The sequence below is a fragment of the Toxoplasma gondii genome, chromosome Ib (genome assembly GCF_000006565.2).
Source record: "Toxoplasma gondii ME49 chromosome Ib, whole genome shotgun sequence".
In the NCBI taxonomy this organism is placed as follows: Eukaryota; Apicomplexa; class Conoidasida; order Eucoccidiorida; family Sarcocystidae; genus Toxoplasma; species Toxoplasma gondii.
This window is the reverse complement of record NC_031468.1, coordinates 574,810-595,123: the sequence shown is the minus strand read 5'-3', so window position 1 is coordinate 595,123 and position 20,314 is coordinate 574,810. Positions and strand designations below refer to the sequence as shown.

Sequence of the window (20,314 nt, the reverse complement as noted above, 5' to 3'; positions counted from 1 at the left end):
AAAACAGGCCTCCCTCCACAGCTTCACCGCCCAAACTTCAGGAGAGCCTTCGGCTCTTCTTGTTCCACGAGGCAATGGAAAATAGACGAGACACACACACCCAAAGGCACAAAGCAAGTATATACTAGTTTTCCGTGCAGCCAACCGCTCACTTGCATGCACAGACACATAATAGACATATACATATATATATATATATATATATATATTTACATATTATGATGTATATATACATAATATGTAAAAAGATATATGCATATCTGTATTATTTATGTATGTAAATAGATGTTGAGAGGGCTATGCGGAGGCATTGAGTTTGGGGACGGCGGAGACCACACGAAGTCCGCTGCAGATGCATTCCTTGACATTGGCATTCCGCAACTGCATACACATGCATGTTTCCACGGCAGAGTGCCTCGACAGGGCAGACAGACGGCAAAAGAACTTCCGAGCCCCAGCTGGTCCATGCGCTGGATCGTTCGTATGCGAAAGCAGCACTTCGAAGAAGACCCCCAGAACGGAGAAAGCGTTTGCTCCTTGCTGATGGACAAACGACGAATGATAATGCTATCCGAGGGACACAAATCTGTACTCCTTTCCACATTTCTCCATATATATATATATATATATATATACGCATACACATGCATTTTTTGAATAAAGGTGTTCATTTTGATGCCTCCTGTTCTGCCTATTCAAATACACAGATACATATCTCTGCATTTATTTGCATGTCTGTTTGAACTGGCTTCTGCCGCTGGCTCGGCTCTACTGGAATTTGTCTGCAAGTTCGGGGGAAAACAGTTTCAGGTCATTTTCGAGGAGGACGCAGTCCAGCGGCTGGTCGAATCCTTCCGTCGGAATTTCATCGACTTCTTGACAGTCAAACGCGACCCCACAAACCAAGAGAGGCACTGTGGCGTATCGCGGAGGCTGCGCCGCGAGAAGCCGCTCCGAGAGTGGTCCGACTGGGCCCTGCAGGGACGCCGCGCGAGAGAACAAGCGAGCAGAGGCAAAGCACAAGAAGAAACGGAAAACGGTGTCTAGAGCGAGAGGGAGCATGCAAGATGAAAGAAGAGAGAGGAGCAGAGAGAAAAGAAGAGAGAAAGAAAAGAGAAAAAAGCGAAGAGAGAGGAGACGCGAAGAAGGAAAGAGAGAGGAAGAGCGGACTGAGCAAGAAGACGAAGAGAGAGACGAGAGAGAAGAGGAAGAAAACGGCGGGGAGCAGAAGAACAGTCTGGGGTAAACAGAGGAAAGAACGGAAGATGGGGATCGACAGGCCGTAGGCAAGAAGAAAAGTGAGAAAACGACGCAGGGAGACCCCAGAAAGGTGTAGCGTCGGATGTACGGCCTGCCAGTCCATGGTTGAAGAGCGTGTGAGCTGCGTATTGCGCGAGCCAGGGATCTTTCTTAGAACTTACGAAACTGTCTCTCTCGTTCATTCTCCGAGGCGAACCGTGAGTGCCTCTTCTTCTTCGCAGCTCGCAAAGCGTGCGATCGTAATACCCCCCGCCGTAGCCGAGACGTCGGCCCAGGCGATCAAAGCCGAGAAGCGGGACCAGCACCACATCCGGCTCAACGACAGGATGCCGACAATCCGGCTGCGGAGCCGGGATGTTGAACTGTAAAGAGAAGCGCCGCAGCTCCGTAACACACACTCTCAATGATTTGGTTTTGCCTTCTCGACTCCTTAGTTTAAGTTAAGGAGTCCTTTGTTTACAGCTTGTGCCGTGACATTCAGGAGCATACGGTTATATTTGATAGCGGAGTGTTTAAGACGAGTTTATATGCGCTTATTTTAATATGCAGTTTATTTGGAAGCTGGAAAACAGAATCGCTATTAAGAGCCAGGTCGTCCTGGACACTGAATCCGTGAGCGAAACGCCTAGAACATAACCGATGTGAAACAACCTTAATGCAGTAGGTTATTGAAATCCAACACTTGTACCTGTCTTAAGCAGTCCAATGGGGTGTACAGCAATCATAAAGAACTTGGTTGTCTGTATCTCATAACTGAAGCCATATTCAAGGTGTAGATGCCCGTATACATAACTACCTACAAATATCTCTACGTCTACGTATGCATATATGCAAGTAATTCTACACCGCCGGGCCTTGACGGATTCCCTCTTAACGTAGTGTTCTGTGTTGCTTGTGGAGGCCGACCTTTCCGGGGACGAGCGGCATCCCACAGAACCACTGCCGGAAGGTGAGAGGCGCTCGTTTCTCTTCGATGCAAGGGAGAGCGCATGCATGCCCCAGGGACTCTGCGAGACTCAGAAGAAATGTGCTGTCCAACTCGCTTCCGATCGGCGAGTAGCCGCTCACGACCAGCGGACGCTTGCCTAGTGAAGTCACCCAAAATAAACAATCAAACAGCACACAAAGGGAACATAAAAATGTACACGACGCTTTGACATTGAAATAAGTAAAAAGACAAATATATATATATATATATATATATATATATATATATATACGTGTGTGCCTAGCTATCCTGATGTCGAAGTATCCTCATGACGATGGTTACCTACGCCTAATATGCACATGTTCAAATAAAATCATACTTCTATCGACTTCTTCATATCAGTATATGTATATATATATATATATACATAAGCATGAAAGTACACGTATATCTGTATGACAGGAGAGAGGGAGGTACGGGGAGAGAGGGGGCCGGATTGAACGTGGAAGAGAGCAACGGCGACAGACGAAGGCCAGACGACAGCAGTGCACGCGAAGACTCCCTACCTGCGCGAAGCTGTCCATCAAGGTGAACAATTTGAGGATAAACTGCTCCAAGCAAGTCCTGAAAGCGACCTCTCATCTTCCTTCTTCTCTCTTCACCTTCTTCTCCCTGTTCTTCCTTGGCAAACTGCATGTCCGTGTCGCGGTCAGGGCTTACGGCACCCATCCCGCCAGCGCGCATGCAGTTGGGGAATTCAGGCAGTGGAGAAAAACTCGAAGCAGCGGGCACTCCAAACGACGGAGAGACTGAAGGGGATGCAGCGAGAGAGAGAGAAGGGGACGGAGAGAGTGAAGAGGACGGGGACAAATGCCGAGACGAGGCGGGAGAGGAAGAGACCGAGGGGGAAGGAGGAGACGATGAAGGAAGGAAACAGGTAGGTGGAGAGGAAGAGTGAGAGGAACACTGGGTGGTAGAAGCAGGAGAAGAAGACTGAGAAGAAGGAAGCGACTGGAAAGAAGAGGAAGAATACGGAGACGGACCTGCACTGAGGAAAGGCGACACGGGGCCAGCACCCACATGCTTTTCCACAAATTCACTGAGCCCGCGAGAGACGAGAACGCCTTCTTCCTCCCCACTCCTTCCTCTTTGGCTTGTGTCTCGTCCGCGGTCCCCGCCTTCAGCGTTCACACACGGCGAGGCCGCAGAGGCGCCGGCACTCCTCTTCCCCATCGTCTCCGACGCATGCAGGTCCGAGACCGCGTCTGGCGCCTGCATGCAGTTTCTGCCATTTTCCTTCTCGCTCTCGCACACTTGCGCCAAACGCGTGCGGCTCTGCGCGCGTACAAGCCGCGCCCGGTGGAGACTGTTGCGACGGTTCAGGAGAACTTGCCTCAGCGCGCGCTTCGCCTCCCGGACCGACAGAGAGGCCCCCAACACCGCCTTCGCAGAGAAGGCCATTGTGGCCACAAACGGAAAGGAGAGAGGGCAACCAGAGCGGGAAACGTCAGTTGGAGGAGAGAAGGCGACTGCCAATGGGAGAAAACGAGCTCTTTCATAAAGGAGGAAACAAACGCCTTGGGGAGAGTGTAACGTGAAGGCTGTTGAGGTGCGTAGCGCTGCCCACGAGAACATAAAGACTGAGGAGGAATCCAGAGACTTCCACGCGCGTGGAGGAACATCTACGCCGCAAAACGAGGAAAGGAAAAAACTCTCTGAAAAGTCGCACAATGAGGAAGCGCTCGGCGGCAAGACAGATGGTCACACGAGAGTCGTTAGTTGTCTTTAGATTGGACGAAGAGGGTGTTTGTGCAAGCAGATCGCATGCGCCCCGCTGTCTACGCACTGCACTTGGAAGCCACGAAAAGGAGCCGGAGTCCTTTTTAGGCGCCCCCTTCAAGGTGCACTCCAGCGGTCCACCGGGTGCGAGTTTCCCGACTCGGAGTGCTCGAAATTCACTTTCCCCCGAAAGAACGCTCCAAGACAAGGCGCATGCTCTTCTCAAAGAGCACCGGCCGCGCTGCCTGGCGATCTTGAGGAAATCGACCTGCCGCGGCCCTGCAGGAAGGAGTGGAGACACGCCAGTGGGCCTGGTAGAAGTCAGAGGCTCCCGAACGCGGCTTCTGCACGCGATACACCCACCCCACTGAAGCTGGAGGAAGCCTGCCACCAAGACTTTCCTCCAAGCCTGCTTGGTTTTCGGAGCTGGCTCTCGCTCTCTCTTCTTTCGTCCAGCCTCTCCTGTTCCCTTTCCTTCCACGCTGCACCCTCGCTGAGCTCCCAACACCACGAGAAGAAGAGGCAGTGAAGGCCGAAGGCGCGCGTCTCCGCCTCGCGAGTTATTGTCTCGTTCTTCCCCTTCAGAGAATTGCTGGCCTATGTGGTATGTCGATCTTTCTCTTCTCTCGACGCGCGCTGCTGGAGCCTCTCCTCCCCTGGGGCTGTCTTGCGCCTCGGCGAGGACCGAGGCGGCGGCGTGAGCACGGAGGAGAAGGAGGAGGGAAACGCAGAGAGAGAAAAGAAAGAGAAGGAAGAGCAGAAAGTGAGTGGGGAGAAGGACAAGAAGGAGAAGGACAAGAAGGAGAAGAAGAAGGACAAGAAGGAGAAGGACAAGAAGGAGAAGGACAAGAAGGAGAAGGACAAGAAGGAGAGGACGAAGACGAAGTGTCGATGCGCCTGTTGCGGTGGGTGTCGGAGCAATGGCAGCACTGCAGCTGTTTGAGATTGGAATCTTCGAGGCTTGCGAAGAAAAAAGTTCTTTTATCCGGAATCTTTCCTGGTGAACTTCCTTTACGTCTCTACGCCTTCAACTCTCTCGAATTCTTTCTTGCCTTGTGTCTTGTGTCTTCTTTCCCAAGTCAGGAGAAACGAGGTCGGCGAGCTCAACACATGCGTGATTTTTCGCGCATGCCGCCACTCCTGCGAGCACTTTTGCACTGCGGCGAGAGACTCGAGACGAGTCCTTCCGAACAGCGCTCAGTCTGGCGGTTCTGCGCACACCTTCGTTTGATTTTCTCTCCCTGTTTTCGCCCTCGTCTTTCCGGCCTTCTGCGGCGCGGCTTTCCAGTCCGCCTGCCGAGGAGCACGCTCGAGATCGGCGAGGAGGAGGGGAGCGCCGGCTTCCCCAGCTTCTTCAAGCTTCGTCCGTGGCACTTGCCGGTAATCTCTCTGCGAGAAACCCCTGCGTTCCTCGTTCGGCGGCCCAAGTCTCCGAAAGGCGTGCAACGCTCTCGTGTGTGGCCGCTCAGCCCCTCGTGCCTGCGTGTGCATGCGGCCGGCGTGACTTCAAAAAAGCCAGCAAAAACGAAGTCTGTACCGGCACCAGGAACCGATGCTCGCCGCGAAAGTGCTCCCAAATGGCTTTTCCGAACGCCAGCGTTTCTCGGCTGTCTTTCGACTCTGTCTTCTCTTGCAAGGAACCGCGCACCGACGTAGCGCTCTTTGCAGGTTCACGCTGGGCTCCGCAGCGCCTGTGGTTCCCGACAGTTTCTCTGTGCGTTTAGCCGGCCTTTCGCTGCGTTGAAGCCCCCCGGGACGCGTCTTCATCGACGCGATTTCTGTGCGCTTCCTCGACCTCTACGGCGCGGGGTGAAAGGCCGCCTACCGCGGTGTCGTCGCACTCAACACCCCGGCTGAGAGGCGGCAAGGAACCGCGGGTTTCTGCGCGAATTCTCGCTGAAATTCTTGTGCGGATCCGTTCCGTTTTCAGTGGAAAGCGCAGGCACGGCTCAGGTGCCCCTGCGCGGCCGCTGGCACAGCCTGCCACCCGCTAGAAAACGCACACTTGGCCTGACGGAGAGCGCCTTCACGCTTCTTGCCGTCGGAAACTCGGATGTTTGCATGTATGTACACCTGAACTTGCCGCGGCCTCTGCCTGCCCGCGGGAGGTGTTGTCTCAGGTGTACGTACACCCGAAGAGACAGGCCGCTTCAGACTCGTTCCTCTGCAACCGTCGTAGGTGGGCTTCGTCCGACGGCGGTGAAGGAGTTTCTCTGCGTTTCTTTTCCGGCTCTGGCCTTTCGTATCGTCCGCTTTCTCTTCTGGATGGGTGGCCGCCTATAGGTTTTGTGTCGTTTTGCGGCGCGTCTCTGCGGTGTACCAATCGGATTTCTCTGTCTTGGTTTCCCTTCGCTGCCGATCCGCTCCTCCCACTCGGCGGCTGACTGTCTGGGCCCATTCCTTCTCTAGACTCTTCCTGTCTTCTTTCGCTTTTTGCTTTCGAGGCGAGAGTCCCTTGACACATGCGTCGACGATTCTGTCTCCTCGTGGTCGAGTCCCGCCGTCTTGTTTCTTCGCCAGGCGTCCGGTTTCTCGAGCCGCGCGCAGTGCTGGCCAGCAAATCGACGAAGGGCTACAATCTTCTCAGACCGCCTTCTATGCAGGTGCCTTCTTGACCTTCGCCCGGTCCCGCCTTTCCCCAGTGCCTCTCTCCCGAGGGTCTCTGTACATACAGCCGAGCTCGCGGATGTGCGGCGCTCGCCGTCTCGCCGTTCGAAGGCGCGTGCGAGCTCTTTTCTCGGACTGGCTGCTTCGCGAATTCTCTCTCGACAACGAGACGCACAGGCGCATCCGTGTCGAGGACTCCCCGCTTTGTTGCTCCTGTGCTTGCAGAAAGATCGCGGAGGCGGGTGTGTCGCGCGGAAGCAGACGGCGGTTCTGCTGGGGGCTGGGAGGCAGTCTGCACGGTGCGATACTCGATGGCAGGAAGCAGTGGACCCGTGCATGCATCGATACAAGCTGCGAACAGAGACTTGCTAGCGCAAATGGAAGAGTAAGGCAGGTACAAACCGTTCTGCGTCCAGGCTTGTCGCTATCGATTCTCGCTCGAAACCCAACCAGGTGTCTACGCGCGAGGTTCCAGAGCGCTGCATGCTCGCCTCGTTCCTGCCGGCTCTCGGGCGACTGCCGAGCCACGAAGCTGAGAACCTTCTTGGGCAGAGACTGCGGTGTCGTTACACTCCAAACTCGTTGATCAAGGCACTGGGCAATTTTGTCTCTCCACACACCGCCCCCGGGCGTCTGCCTCGCGGCCTCCATGCGGGGCCCGTGAGCGCGCGCTGCCATCATGAGGGTCATCGAGGCGTACAGACACCAGGTGGGCGGCCACTCGCGGTTGATGAAGCCGAAGGACTCCTCCAAGGTGTACAAGCCACTCATAGAAAACGAGTATTGCTTTTACGAGAAGCTCGCAGCTTTGGGTGCGTCCAACGCAGAGTCCGGCCCTCTCCATATCCTCAAAAAATTCGTCCCCCACTACTACGGCGTCACTGAACTTTGTCTTCGAGCAGAGTTCCAGAGGGTTGAGGAACCTGCCTGCGCCGCCCCCGCTGCTGTACCCGACAGCAGTGAACTCATCGCTTCTTCCTCCTCTTCGTCTTCTTCCGCGTCTTCTTCCGCGTCTTCTTCTCTCTTGTCTTCGCCGTCGTCTTCTTCCTCTTCTTCCTTGCCCTCTTCTGCGGCTCGTTGCCCAGGCGAGGCGACTGTCGGGGATGTAAGAGAGCCGCTAGAAGGAAGGGGAGGCGCGGGTGAGGCAAGCCCAGGTGAAACGGAAGAGAGAAGAAGGCGAGAAGAGGATGGAACGCGTCACGCGTCGCCTGTCGAGAAAGCGAGAGAAAAAGATGGATTTTGCGCGGGGCCTTCCGCCGCGCTGTGGGGTGGCAGTGACCCCAATGTCGGAGGTAGCTTCGGCAGCAAAGAGGAGCATAAAGGGAGGCGCTCTTCTGTAGAGGCGTCTCTGTCGACCTCTTCGGACCTCTTCACACTCTCCCGCAAGTTTCCAGAGAGTTCTGCCGAGGACGGCCGAGCTACGGTGCATGCAGGTACGGAAGAGCGGTGCATCGGGACCCCTCGAACCTTCGAGAGCGTCCAACACTGGTCCCTGACTGCCCCAGGTCCGTCGCGACCGTCTGAGTCCCCCGTTCGCCTCAATGAAGGTCATGAATTGCTTCTCGTGTCTCAACCGGTACCCTCTTCTTCGTCGTCGGCATCTTCTTCCTCTTCCTCATCGTCATCTTCTTCTTCCTCACTTTCCTCTTCATCGTCATCGTCATCGTCGTCGTCGACGGGAGGTGGGGGCCGCGGGCCGGCAGTGAGTGAGAAGCTGCGGCACATTGTGCTGGAGGACTTGGTCTACGGCTTCAAGAAGCCTTGCGTGCTGGACATCAAGATGGGGAAGCGCCAGCGGAAGGTCGGCGCGTCGCCCGAGAAGGAGAAGAGACAGCTCGAGAAGAGCCTCAAGACCACCAGCCACGAACTGGGCTTCCGGCTCTGCGGCTGTCAGGTGAACGAACGGCTGATACACGCGCCGGACAGAGAAGGAGAGGTGGAAAACGAGGGAGGAGAGAGAGAAGAGCAAGAGAAGAGAGAGAAAAGAACAAGAGAAGAGAGAGAGAAGGGTTGACAAAGTGGGAGAGAAGAGAAACACACATTATGGAGGACGAACGCGAGAGACAGAGAGAGACGAGAAGAGAGCGCGATGTGTTGAGCCCCCGTGCGAGTCTCTGTGTGTGTGTGGCACCTCGACAACCAGGCCTTCGAACGTAGAAGCAAAGGGCCAGAAACGTCTCAAGAATTGTTCTGTAGGAAGCGCTCAATCGTGTCTGCATGGATGCGTCGAGTGCGGTGCCACCACGACCGCCTTTCTCGTTCTTCCCTTTGGTCTCGCTGTGACGTCGCGTCCCTGCTGTCTGTTCGTTTCTTTCTCCCGCATGCACTCTCTGCGTTTTGCCTGTCCTGCGCTCAGTTCTACAACAAGAAGTCTGACACGCTGTGCTACCGCGATAAGTACTGGGGCAGAAAACTGACAAAAGGTATGCGGCGGCGGCCGAGGGGCCAGACCGAGGACCACTACGCGTCCCCGTCAGTGTGTTTCGAGTTCATGGGTTGCACTTGCTAGGTTGAAAATCAAGTGGGTTCGGTGACTGTACCTGACTGTACGCCCCCGCCCTGGTCGCTGCGTTGTGCGCCTGCAGAGAGAGTGCCGAATGCGATCCGGCAGTGGTTCTGGAATGGGTGCACGCTGTACGTGGAGCTGATCCCCGTTCTGCTGGAAAAACTCGACATGTTCTACACCTGTAAGACTCGTCTTCGCGTTTTGGTTTCGCTGGACCATGTCGGTCTCTCGTCGCCGTCCCAGTCGCGTTCCTGTATGCATGGAAGCGCTTCTTCAAAGCATGTTTGTGTGTGCTTCTTCTCTCGTCGGCTGGCGTGTGTGAATCAGAAAGCCGGACGCTCGCCGGTCCCCGCTTCCTCTCTGTTCGCTTTTTTCGTTCCGACCGCCTCCGTGTCTCCTCGCCGATCGGCACAGACGGTGTTCTCGCTGGAAGGCCTTTCTTCTCGTCTCTCGAAAGCTCTCTGTTATTGCCGCACCCCCTCACCCCGCTGGGCTGCCAACGACGTGTGAAGGGTGTTGAACAGCAACATCCTGCGACACCGGGGCGCTCCCCATGTCGGTCTCGTCCCCGGCGTAGTGTATCCAGTACCGCTGTCACTCGCATTAAAAGGTTTCTTCTGGGATGATGTTCTGTCTCTCTGTCTCAGGCGTCTCCCAGCTGAAGCACTATCGGTTCTGGTCGTCGTCGCTGCTCTGGGTCTACGACGGCGGCCTTAACGACCCGGAAGAGAGAAAGAATTCCCTCGACATTCGCATGATCGATTTCGCAAACACCATCTACCTCAGAGGTGAGCCTCACCGAGCTTCGTTTCACCCGTTTTCGTCCGGGCTCTTACCACGAAAAACAACGTCTACACATACTCACCAATATCCGCCCAAGGATGTATTCGTTTCCCTCCACTTCCGTAGTCGTGCGCCGATCTGTCTGTATCGTTCTACCTGCGCCTATCGGTCTGTACCCAACTCTATTCTCGATTCTATCTATCTCCATATTTCTCTCTGTACATTCTTCTATCTGTCTCTCAACAGATACACATGCATGTACCTCCGTGCAAGTGCCTGTGGCTACGCTTGTGACAGGATTGAGCCTTTTGATGCGCGTTGCTCCCAATTGCAAATCGGCATTAGCATCCACTTCATGTTTCTCGATTCTACGCGGACTCAGCCTTCTCACATCTTTCGCACGTCCGTAGACATTCCGGTGTACACACACCGCTTGCGAGCGTCATGTCGTCGCGCCATGGAACGCATGTCCCGGCTCTCTGTGCTCATTGCGACTGTTGTTGAGTCACACAGGCGAAGAAGGTCTCTCTTTCACAGCTCCAGCCGGGACCCGCCTGTGTGCCGCTTCCTGTACCTTTCCTCCTTTGCTTCCTCCTCAGACTCTCGCGCTCTCTGGAGGTGCGACCGTTCCTCTGTGTCGTTGCGGCTTGCTTGTGTGTCAGATAACCCAGCACCGGACGAAGAGTACTTGTTTGGGCTTCGAAATCTCATGGACGGCTTGCATGCGCTCCTGGCGTCCGCAACAGCGGCTCCTCTCCCAGCCCCGGGTGTGTATACACCTGGGCTGCTGTCCGGGTCAGCGCAGCCGCTTCCGGGCGGGGGCTCGAAGCCTGCGGTTTGTCAGTTGCCTCCAGCCGTCGCAGCGGGCCCTTCCGCGCAGGCTGTCGGACTTAGCGACAGCGCAGGAGCACCGCGGGAGGGGCGAGAAGGAGACGCCGAGCTGCGGTGTCTAGACTCCGCGGAAGGCCCGCGCGCGGCGAAGGCTCTCCGGGGCACCTCGGGGGCGGGTCGCACGCCGCGGCGGATGTCTGAGGAGTTGGAGAGTTCGTCGGGGCACCAGCGCGAAGAGGGTTTGTTTCGTCCTCGAAACATTAGCGATTCCCGCACATGCAGCAGCAGGCGCGTGGAGATTTTAGATTCGCGGATCTCGGAGCCTCGAGAAGAAGAAAAGACAGAGAAAGCCAGCAAACGAAGGCTTCTCCAGACGGGAGAGGCGCAGTTCTTCTCCGCACCGAAACTGCCTCGTAACGGGGACTCTGCGGTGTCTGAACATCCGGACGAAGAAGGACGAACGGTCTCGAAAGAGACGAGGAACCCAGAGGGTTTACGTTTAACGCAACCGGGCCGCGCGACGGTCCAGACGTCTGAGAAGGCCTACAGGAGTCGCGCCCAGTTTTTGGCGGCCGAGGCCGCCGGTACACCTGAAGGCCTGTCAGGTGTATGTACAGCCCGCGAACAGGAGCCGGCCGAAGGGGGTCGCGTCCTCAGAAGCGGAGATGCACATGACTACTCTCCTCGCTCCGCGCCTGCCCACGTCGACATGGACCGCAGGCGGCGGCAAGAGGGCGAGAAATGGCTTGACTCCAGCGACAGCGCGTCTAACTTCGAATCTGCAGTTTCAAGGAAACGGCTTCTGTCGAAGCGCGGACATCCTTGTTTCTCAGATGTCCACCCCTCCCCTCCTCAAGAACAGTTGCGCTCGCATGCATCGCGTGCAGCGCATGCAGAGTCTTCCTCGGGGCCCGACAGCGCGTCGGAGCTCCCCGTCTGTACCGTGGTGGAGAAGGTTCGAGGCCCCCGCTCCACCGCTCCGACCGTTGAACCGGAGGCAGAGACGAGCGTTCTCCCCGCGCCGCCTTGTGTTTCGCCACCGCTGCCTTTGCCCTCGCCCCCGCCCTCGCCTCCTCATCTCCCCAGGACGACTGTGCGATGCATGCACCTTTCGCTCAGAGGCGCGGCGGCATGCCCCTCCAGCGTCTCTGGACACCCGACCCCACGAGAAGAGAAGCGGCTGGCGCCCCCCCGTGGGCGAAAAATGGCCTTCCGAGAGGACTCGGCGGGAGACGCCGCACTTATCTCTTCCAGGGACAGGCGCCGGCTGGGCCTTGGAGGGACGCGGAAGCTTCGACGCTCCGCCTCGATCGAGGAGACACGAGGCCCGGCCTCTCGTGCAAGGCAGCCGCGGCCGGGAGACAAGGTTGAAGGAGACGAAGGTATCGGGCGCGACCGGTCGAAGGCCGCGAAAACGCGACGCCGAATCTGCCGGCGCGCGGCAGTGGAGAGCCTGCGCGAGGAGACACACAGGCCCGCAAGCAGGAGAGAGAAAGGCGACTCTCTTGGCCTCTTTGCGGGGAAGCTGGAAGCACCGACAGACTTCATGTCCAGCGCGACGTCCACGCAAGGTGTCAACAGGACCACGATGGAGGTCGAGACGCTCCCAGGCGAGGCGGAGACCGGACGGACGCACGAGGAGACACTGCAAGAAGACACCGAAACCGGCGTGGACAGCGCCGAGAGGGAGGGGCAAAATCCTGATCGTTCAGTCGGGGAAATGCACGCCGATCCGTGGGGGGGAAAGGCGTCAGAACTTCCGGTGCCCGCGGCTCCAGCGGAAGATGACGAGGGACCGAAGTCGCCAGGGGTCAGTCCACTGCATGCGCGCCTTGCAGGGCCTCCAGCCAAGATGTCACTTTCGCTAAGACGCGGCTCCTCCGCCTCAGAGACGTCGGGGAGGGATGCGGTGTCTGGACACCTGGTCGGATCTGATCACTTGGCCGCGGTTCGCCTTTCCTCGAGTGATGCGTTTGGCGTCGGCGACGCTGACAGTTTCGTGTGTCTTCCAGAAGCATCTTCTTCGATGTCTGTCGCCGCCTCCTGTCCGTCTCCTTCCAAGGCTGAATGTGCTACTTCTTCTTCCTCTCCTTCCTCTTCGTCGTCTTCCTCGGCTGCTTCTTGCTCTGCCTCTGTTTCCTCTACTTTTGCTCCCGGTCATCCCTCATTTGCAGCAGTTTCTGTCTCTTCTTCTGTCGCGCCCCCGCTGGCTTTTTCACCTGGCGCCGTGCATGCGCCTGTGGAACGCAGAGACGCGGCGGCGCCTGTGTCTGCCCTTGTGGGGGAGGGCGAGGCTCCTGCTTCGTCCGTCTCGCACCTGTCTCCGGTGTCTCCATCGTTCTCCGGGAGGGTGTCGCCGTTCGCCCTGTGCGGACGCAGGCTCTTCTCCCTTTTGGAGCGACATGCCGAGGACGGGAGGCCTCTGTCCCCTCGAGGAGACACCGGTGCGTCGAAGGGTGGGCGGGAGGCTTCTTCAACAGACGCAGAAGGAGAGAGACAGCCAGAAGCGAGAGACGAGCTTGTACATGGAGACGCGGGGCGAGAAGAGACACACATACTTCTCAAGAAGGAAGAAAGAATGCGAGAGAAGATCACAGAAGAACGAGACCGGTCGCCGGAGGCCCGCGAGCGGTGGGGGACGCCAGGCAGGCAGGGAGAAGGGGCGACTGCGGCTTCGGCGGAGGACAGCCGGAGGGACAAGGATGCGTGGAAATCCAGGAATTCAGGCGACTATGTGGGAGAGGCAAAGGAGAAAAAAACTCGTGACGGAGACCGAAAAGAAGATCAGAATGCGAGCGACGATGCGGGTGAGAAGAGACACGTAAAAGGGACACCGAACACTGCAGGGGAGAACAGAAGAGAGGGAGACGAAAGAGAAGAGAGACGCACAGTCGGAGACGGGGCTCGGAGACAACAAATGGAGACACGAGCAGGGCTACCGAGCAGGGAAGAAGGACTGGTGGCGCGCGTGACGGAGAGAGAGGAAACAGGGATTGATGACCAAGCGCTGGAGCGGAACTCCAAGGAGAGGAAACAAGCGTGCGAGGGAAAAAGTGGAGAGGGACTTACAAAGGTTGCCAGAGGGGCGAATGGAGCGACGCTTTTCGGGGACAAAGAGACACTTCAGGAAGGAAGAGAAAAGGAGACAAGAACTGCATCCACTCAGACTGAGGCTTTCGGAAGTGCGGTGCACGATAACGGTGACGCGGGAAGCCTCCGTCTCGGAGAGAAGGTCGAGAACGGGAGCGAGTCTGTCGACATTAAGGGTGACGAGGGCGAAGCCAGAGAGGTTGAATCAGAGAGAAGTCCACAGTTCCAATTGAGGGCAGAAACCGAGGCGAAAGGAGTCGACAGCCAAGTCTCCTATCACGAAAGGGCCCAGGCGAGCAGCGCCGGGGACACTCTGCAGAACGCAGCTGCATGCACTCCCGTAAAAGACCAAGGAGAGCAAAGAGACAGACCCTCCGCCTCACGCCTGGTTACTCCCGAGACCGAAATACGGAGACAAGTAGAACGAGGAGAAAGCGCGGGAAGAGAAGACAAAGGAAGAGAAGAAAACGAAGATAAAAAAGACAGAGAAGACTTGCGAAGAGGAAGAAGAGGGAAGGAAGTCGTCTTCGGAGACGGGAAAGAGACGAAGGAACACGAGGCCGTAAGGCGACGAGACGACAGGCGCCTTCATGAAGAGAAGAAGGAACTGGAGAGTCAGCGTCGCGAATCTCCGCGTTTATCCCCCTCAGTGCCCGTTCGTGGAGGGCCGTCTCACGAGTCGAACTCACCGCGTCAGGTCGCGTTTCCTCTTGTGCCTGCTACACTTTCTCCCGCGCTCTCGCCTTCTCTCTCTCCGTCGCTTCCGCCTTTCTTCCTCTCGGCCCCGCTCGCCACTTGTCCCGCCTCTTCGCCCCTCACCGCGGCGCCCGTGGGCGTCGCTCTCTCCCGGCGTCTCCCTTCCTCAGAACTGCATCCGGAGCTCCCAGTGGGGCTGCATGCGCTTGGCGAGGGCGACGCTTCGTCTCGCGAAACGAGGAACGACGAATGTCCCTTCGTCCCCACTGCCTTCTTTAGGTGAGTCTTCGCGGCGCTGCCTTCATGCGTGTAGACAAGACTGGTCTTTGAGAACTCCAGGTCTTCCGTGGAACCCATTTGGTCAGCGAGGACCTACTTTGCCGCCTCGCTCTCGCAGGGAGATGTCAGCGAGTGGGCTGGTCTTGAAATCGAGACTGTGAGGTTCCCGATTGTGCTGTAAAAAAAGGTTTTGCCGCCCACTTGTCGAGGCATGCTTCCTGCTCCTCCACGTCACTCAACCGTTCTCTCCCGGTGCCCGTGTCTTCGTTCCGCTTGACTGCGCCTCGGCTGTCTCCATCGGGAACCAGCCGTCCTTGTGGTGCTTCTCTCCAATCGTAGACAGACAGTGTTCGACGCGTGACTCGGGAGAAGACGGGTCTTGTTCACACTCGGCATCGGTCGAAGGGTCGAGAAAAAAACATGAAAAAGTCCAGGAATCTGTGTCTCCCTTCGGGCCTTACACACCTTTCCCTGGAAGACGAACTGCTGTTCCTAGGAACTTAGTTGGCAGTCCTCCTCTCTGTCACCCACCTTTCGCCGGGGTGTATGTACACCTGAACCCTGGCAACTATTTCTGCGCCATCAGGTCGAAGTTTATCGAGTTGCGCATTCGCGGGTGTTCCCTTTTCTTTCCGAGTCAAAGCGTTTTCACACGTACCTCCGTATCTGCGTTATATCGCGGTTCCTCCCTGTTCCGCTGTTCCTTGCTTCACCTTCCCTGCAGGCGGTCGCTGTCAGCTCCAAATCTGCGGCGACTGAACGACGGGCACCCGGCTTCGGTGTCCTTCTGCGACTGGATGGGTTTCCCCGCAGTTCTCTACGCGGTGAAGGCGCACCACCGACACTGGCTGCAGTCTTTTCTCGGCTATCTCACTGACTCAGAATTGTCGGAGTCTTCGGACTTCGACAGCGACTCTGAGAGCGACGAAGACGGATTCCTCGACGCCAGGGAGGCGCGGGAGGAAGATCTCGCGGGCGCCGCCGAGGTGGCTGTGGAGACGACGGCCGGGGAGGCAGGCGCCTTCTCCTCGCCGGGGTCTGAGGGGGACCGGCGAAGAGACCAGCAGAGAGGCGCGACAGATGCCGAGTTCTCGTCTTCCTTCTCCTCGGGAGACGAAGACGAGGCCCTCTTCCCGCGAGCCGCTGCCTCCCATGACGACACCGGCTACGACGCTGGCGACGACGTTGCGAAGGCCCACGGCAAGGCTGCGCCCGTCGCGCAGAAGACCAGGTGCACGTACGCCGCGTCGGGTGTATGTACAGCGCAAAAGACGCGCCATCGCCAGGGGCGCAGTCTGCGCGCTTTTGTGTCGAGTAGCGACAGCGAGGACGAGCGACGCCTGCCTTCCGGTAGCGACCTGAGTGGGGGGTTTGGAGGCTTCAGACGACTTCAGAGGCCCGGGCCGTCGAGGAGACCCGCGGCGGCCGACGCAGGCCAGAGACGCGGCCGCCGACAGAGGGGCGAGGCGCGGTGCAGGCGCGGGGACAGTTCTGAACTCTCGCGACAGAGTTCTCTCGGCAGCAGTGAAGAGACGCCGCTCGCACGCGTATCGGACGAACAGGATGAGGATCGAGAAGCAGAGGGACAGGGACGCGCCGCACCCGCGGGGCGATCGAGAGGGCCGGAGTCGCGGGGGGAGGACCCGCAGCGCGCCGAGGGCGATGGGCGACACGACGGTTTGAAAGAGAGGCAGCTGGGCCAGCGAACGCCTCTCGCTGAGGAGAAAGACAGAGGGGAAGAAGGGAGTTTGCAGGAGTCGAGGGATTCGGGGGGCAAAGAACCGCGTCGCGCTTGTCGAGGGGAAAGGCGAGAGAAACGAGGGGGCCCTGGTGCTTCATCGGACTCGCGCGGGGATCGCGGTCGCCTTGGGCGCGAACAGGCCAGGTTGCGGAGACGGGCGGACGCAAGCCGAGAGGAGCCGGGGAGGAGGGGAGAGTCTGAAGGAGGAACGCGAACCGAAGGAGAGAACAAGGTGCCAGGAGAGCGGAGCCACGGACAGAACTCCTGGGAGGAGACGCGCTGTGACGGCCGAGAAACAGCGTCGCGCGGGAGGAACGAGCCATCCTTTGAGACCCGTCGCTTCGCCGTAGATCCCCGACTCGTATCCTCGCCCTCGCGCTGGTGGATGTACACCTCAACGCCTTGGCTGCGACCCTCGAGTCCAAGTCACGGGGTGCATGCGCCTGGTTTTTTCTGTTCGAGAGTCGCGCCATTTCTCTCCTCGGCTCGCCGCCACTTGACACTCTTGCCTCTTCGTCGTTTGTTCTCTCCGACTGCGTTCGCGGGTCTTGGAACTCAACGTCCCATCGCGTTCTCGGTCTCTCCGCCGTCCGTGCCTCAGGCGCATGCAGGGCCGCACGAGTATCCTCTGTTCCTCCCCGTTCCTTCGTTCGCGTTCCCCGAAGGCTCCGCCCGTTCACGGCACTCAGGCGAAGAGACAGCTGTCGACATGAGTCGAGCAGGTGACTCAGCGGCTCGCGAGCAGCTCTCTCCTGCCCTCTCTTCTTCGCCTTTTCCGCTTTTCGAGTTCGCTGAGAACACCGCTACAGGCGCCACCTCGGGCGACAAAAAGCCTCCGAATTTCACCTTCCGGTTCCTGCCCCAGGGAGCTCACGGAGCTCAGGACTCCACGGATCCGCGGCCTGGAGGCCCCGGCGACGCCGGCGACTGCGGGGTCAGGTTGAGCAGACGCGTGAGGAGGCGACGGCGGGACGGCGCCCGGAGACAGCACGGGAGACTGCGAGGCCGCGAGGCTGCGCGTGTGAAGGCTTATCGCCAGCCTCTGGTGGGGTCGCTGCCCCCTGTTCCACGGAGACACTCTGTCTCCTCTTTCCCCCATGAGGTCCTTTTGTCCTCGGCAGCCGTCCCTGCGGACCCATTCGCCGTCGCCTTCGACCCTCGCTTTCCTGCGGAGCCCGGACTCTCCTATTGGCTTTCGCCTCTTGCAGCTGCAACTCCGACGTCTCCGGAAACGCATGGGGGCGCCTCGCGACTGTTCGCAGAGACCGTTCGCGCGAGCGAGACAGGAAAGGCAAGCGGAGACAAGCAAGTCGAGCCGAGGGAGCGTGGAACGCCCGTGGCTTCGCAGGCCGCGGCCGAAGCTCCCAGACCAGCGTCTTGTTGCGCCAACCTTTCAAGGACCAGTTGGAGAGATGGAGAGAAGGAGCCAGACGAGGCACTGAGATCGGAGAAGTCCACAGAGATCAGGAAAACGGACCAAGGCGGAGGGGTTGGGGGAAGCTGCGCGTCGAGAGTTCCTCGTTTGGAAACGAGCACTCAGCCCTCTGAGAGAGACGCAGCTGTCGCCTCTGTGGGGTGGCCGGCTCTGGCCCTGGGAGTCGACTCGCTTAGAGTTGGCTTGGGATTCGGACTCGGCGTGCGACAGGAGACGGCAGTGAATGCAGCGCGCGAGCAGGTCTGGGCGGATCCAGGAGACAGCCAAGGGCTTTCGTGTGGGGTGGGCCTTCCTTCCTCGACAGAGGCGGACGACAAACGGGAGGCAGGCGTCTACGATGTGTAGCACACAGTAAACGGGCAGACAGAGATGGCGAAGGCGGAACTTGAAACAGATTTCGCGAGGAGGAATATCCGTTCCAAGAGTCTTCCTTTCATTTCTCTTCCATGTAACGTGCTCTCTCTGTGAAGCATGGCGCGCTTGGCGACGGCCGTCTCAAGAGTCTCGTAACGGTTTCTGTACCCTGTCGCATGCTCTCACGCTAGAGAAAGGAGTCGACGTCGACGACGTTTGAAGGGCAATGCGGGACAAGAGCTCAGGGTGAACTCAGCGAGGAAGAGGCGCATGCAGCGATGAGGTCACAGGCAGATTGTCTGGGTTTCGGCGCGAGGCTCCTTCTGCTCTGGGGATCGGACGCCACGATGCATGCAGTTCAGGCAAAGCGAGAGAGGAAACAAGAAATGGACTTTTGCAGGGAAGACATGCACCAAGAGAAGATCTCTCACGTAGAGCATCTCGGATCCCCGTGTGCAGAGAATTCGCTTTTAGGCGACAGGCCTCATAAAGCTGCCGCCAGACCAGACGCGGGGCGAGGGATAGAGTGAGAAGAGGGCAGAGGATGAAGGAAGAGGTTTTTTCTGGAACGGAGAGGAAGGAGACAGGGAGGGAATTCCAGACATGCATTCTGTAAATGCAAACAGCCACGGGGGGGGGGGGGGGGGGGAGAAACGCTGTCGAGGGGAAGTCGGAAAAAGTTGACGTGCGAAATCGCCGATGAAGACGAGAGACTTTATCGAGAGGAGCCTTCGCCACACAGAGGGGAAGGCCGTTTTGACTTTCTGTAGGGTGTCTGTGAGATGCGCCTACTCTTCCGGTGGAGGTTCACTGAACGTCCTGTAGAGAGAAGACTCTGCACTCCGCTGCCGTTCTTTTGAGTTTCGATAAAACGCGGACAGCCAGTGGCTTGTACAGTTTAACTTGCTTCTGACGTACACTCTGGCAGGATCGAAATCCATCTGAGAACTCGATTGTCTCGGCTTCCACGCTAGTGTGAGAGGCCCTGCATGCATTCAGCTGCTTCGCTCTGGCGACGCGGTTTCGCGACCAAGAGTGCGACGCATGCGCTCTCTCTGTATGTATTTTACAAACGTCCTCTCAATGTCCTTGGGGGAGGCTCCGCGTTGTGCCCGCGAAAACGGGGAGTCGCCTTCCGTGGTGCAGTCGAGGCTATACGGATATTTTATAAAAACATGCAGTGAAGACAATCTGTGTTTTTATGTAAACAATCATCGTTTCGGTCGAAGTGTCTCACACTGTGGCCGACGTACCATCCAGGTTTCTACTTTCGTCTCTCTCCTGCCTTGGGTTCCTCTTTCTTGTCCGTCTCTCCATCTTTCTCCCGTCTCTCGTTCTCTTTCTCTTTTTCTCTGTGCTTCGTTTGTGTCTTCTGGCCGTCTTTCTGAGTCGAAGGGGAGAAAGAGATTCTGTTGTTTCTCCGTCACTTCTCCCTCTTCTCCCGAAAGAGTCTCACATCGTCAGAGAACCATTTAGTATCCAGCATTACAGAATACCATGTACTTTCCAGCCTCACAGAAAACCATGTACTTTCCAGCCTTACAGAAAACCATGTACTTCTTGGGTTTCATTATCACAGCGCCGCCGTCTATTTCGTGGCTGTTTTGCCTGCACTCACTGCATGCATCTATACACGATCACTTAGACTTGAGTGTCTCCGTCAATCCATATTGATCGATAAATACGCATATGCATATATGTACACATGTAATCCCGCTTGTGCATCTATCTCATATATATATATATATATCTATATATATATATATATATATATATAAATTTCAGCTTCAACAACTGCAGGCAAATATATGGTATTTAATGCAGATGTCCAATTTGTTTTTATGCACGTACAGATATTCATATATATATATATATATATATATATATATTTATATATATATGTATATGTGCATGCACTTATATTTTACGATGAATTCTTGTGACAGATTAACTGTCTATACACAGACACTCTCAGCCACGAACTGTGAAAAGGAGCGGTGTGGCAGACGTCGGTGCCCGTCCCGG

General features: G+C 57.2%; 3 protein-coding genes across 3 annotated transcripts; 2 read left to right on the top strand and 1 right to left on the bottom strand.

The window, feature by feature from the left end:
* Positions 1–4: 4 nt before the first annotated feature.
* TGME49_208090 (5-formyltetrahydrofolate cyclo-ligase) lies at positions 5–3,823 on the bottom strand (the record flags this gene model as incomplete). Its single annotated transcript, XM_018779412.1, has 5 exons — positions 5–975; positions 1,422–1,622; positions 2,167–2,345; positions 2,755–2,997; positions 3,232–3,823. 5 exons carry the CDS (start codon positions 3,821–3,823, stop codon positions 769–771), a joined length of 1,422 nt encoding a protein of 473 aa, XP_018638493.1. The 3' UTR covers positions 5–768.
* Positions 3,824–3,945: 122 nt separating this feature from the next.
* TGME49_208080 (hypothetical protein) lies at positions 3,946–4,965 on the top strand (the record flags this gene model as incomplete). The annotated part of the gene is made up of 2 exons (XM_002369570.2): positions 3,946–3,962; positions 4,553–4,965. The coding sequence occupies 2 exons, from the start codon at positions 3,946–3,948 to the stop codon at positions 4,908–4,910; spliced, it is 375 nt and encodes a 124-aa protein (XP_002369611.1). The 3' UTR covers positions 4,911–4,965.
* A 214-nt stretch (positions 4,966–5,179) lies between these two features.
* TGME49_208070 (inositol polyphosphate kinase) lies at positions 5,180–19,949 on the top strand. Its single transcript, XM_002369569.2, has 6 exons — positions 5,180–8,468; positions 8,931–8,997; positions 9,160–9,261; positions 9,728–9,868; positions 10,526–14,759; positions 15,484–19,949. Exons 1-6 carry the CDS (start codon positions 7,254–7,256, stop codon positions 18,278–18,280), a joined length of 8,556 nt encoding a protein of 2,851 aa, XP_002369610.1. The 5' UTR covers positions 5,180–7,253; the 3' UTR covers positions 18,281–19,949.
* Positions 19,950–20,314: the final 365 nt, after the last annotated feature.

Bases quoted from the DNA above. Each gene is read 5' to 3' on its own strand.
- TGME49_208070 (XM_002369569.2), top strand. From the start codon at position 7,254: ATGAGGGTCATCGAGGCGTACAGACACCAGGTGGGCGGCCACTCGCGG. The intron at 8,998-9,159 runs GTATGCGGCGGC...GTGCGCCTGCAG, and splicing joins GGGCAGAAAACTGACAAAAG to AGAGAGTGCCGAATGCGATC. The intron at 9,262-9,727 runs GTAAGACTCGTC...TCTCTGTCTCAG, and splicing joins ACTCGACATGTTCTACACCT to GCGTCTCCCAGCTGAAGCAC.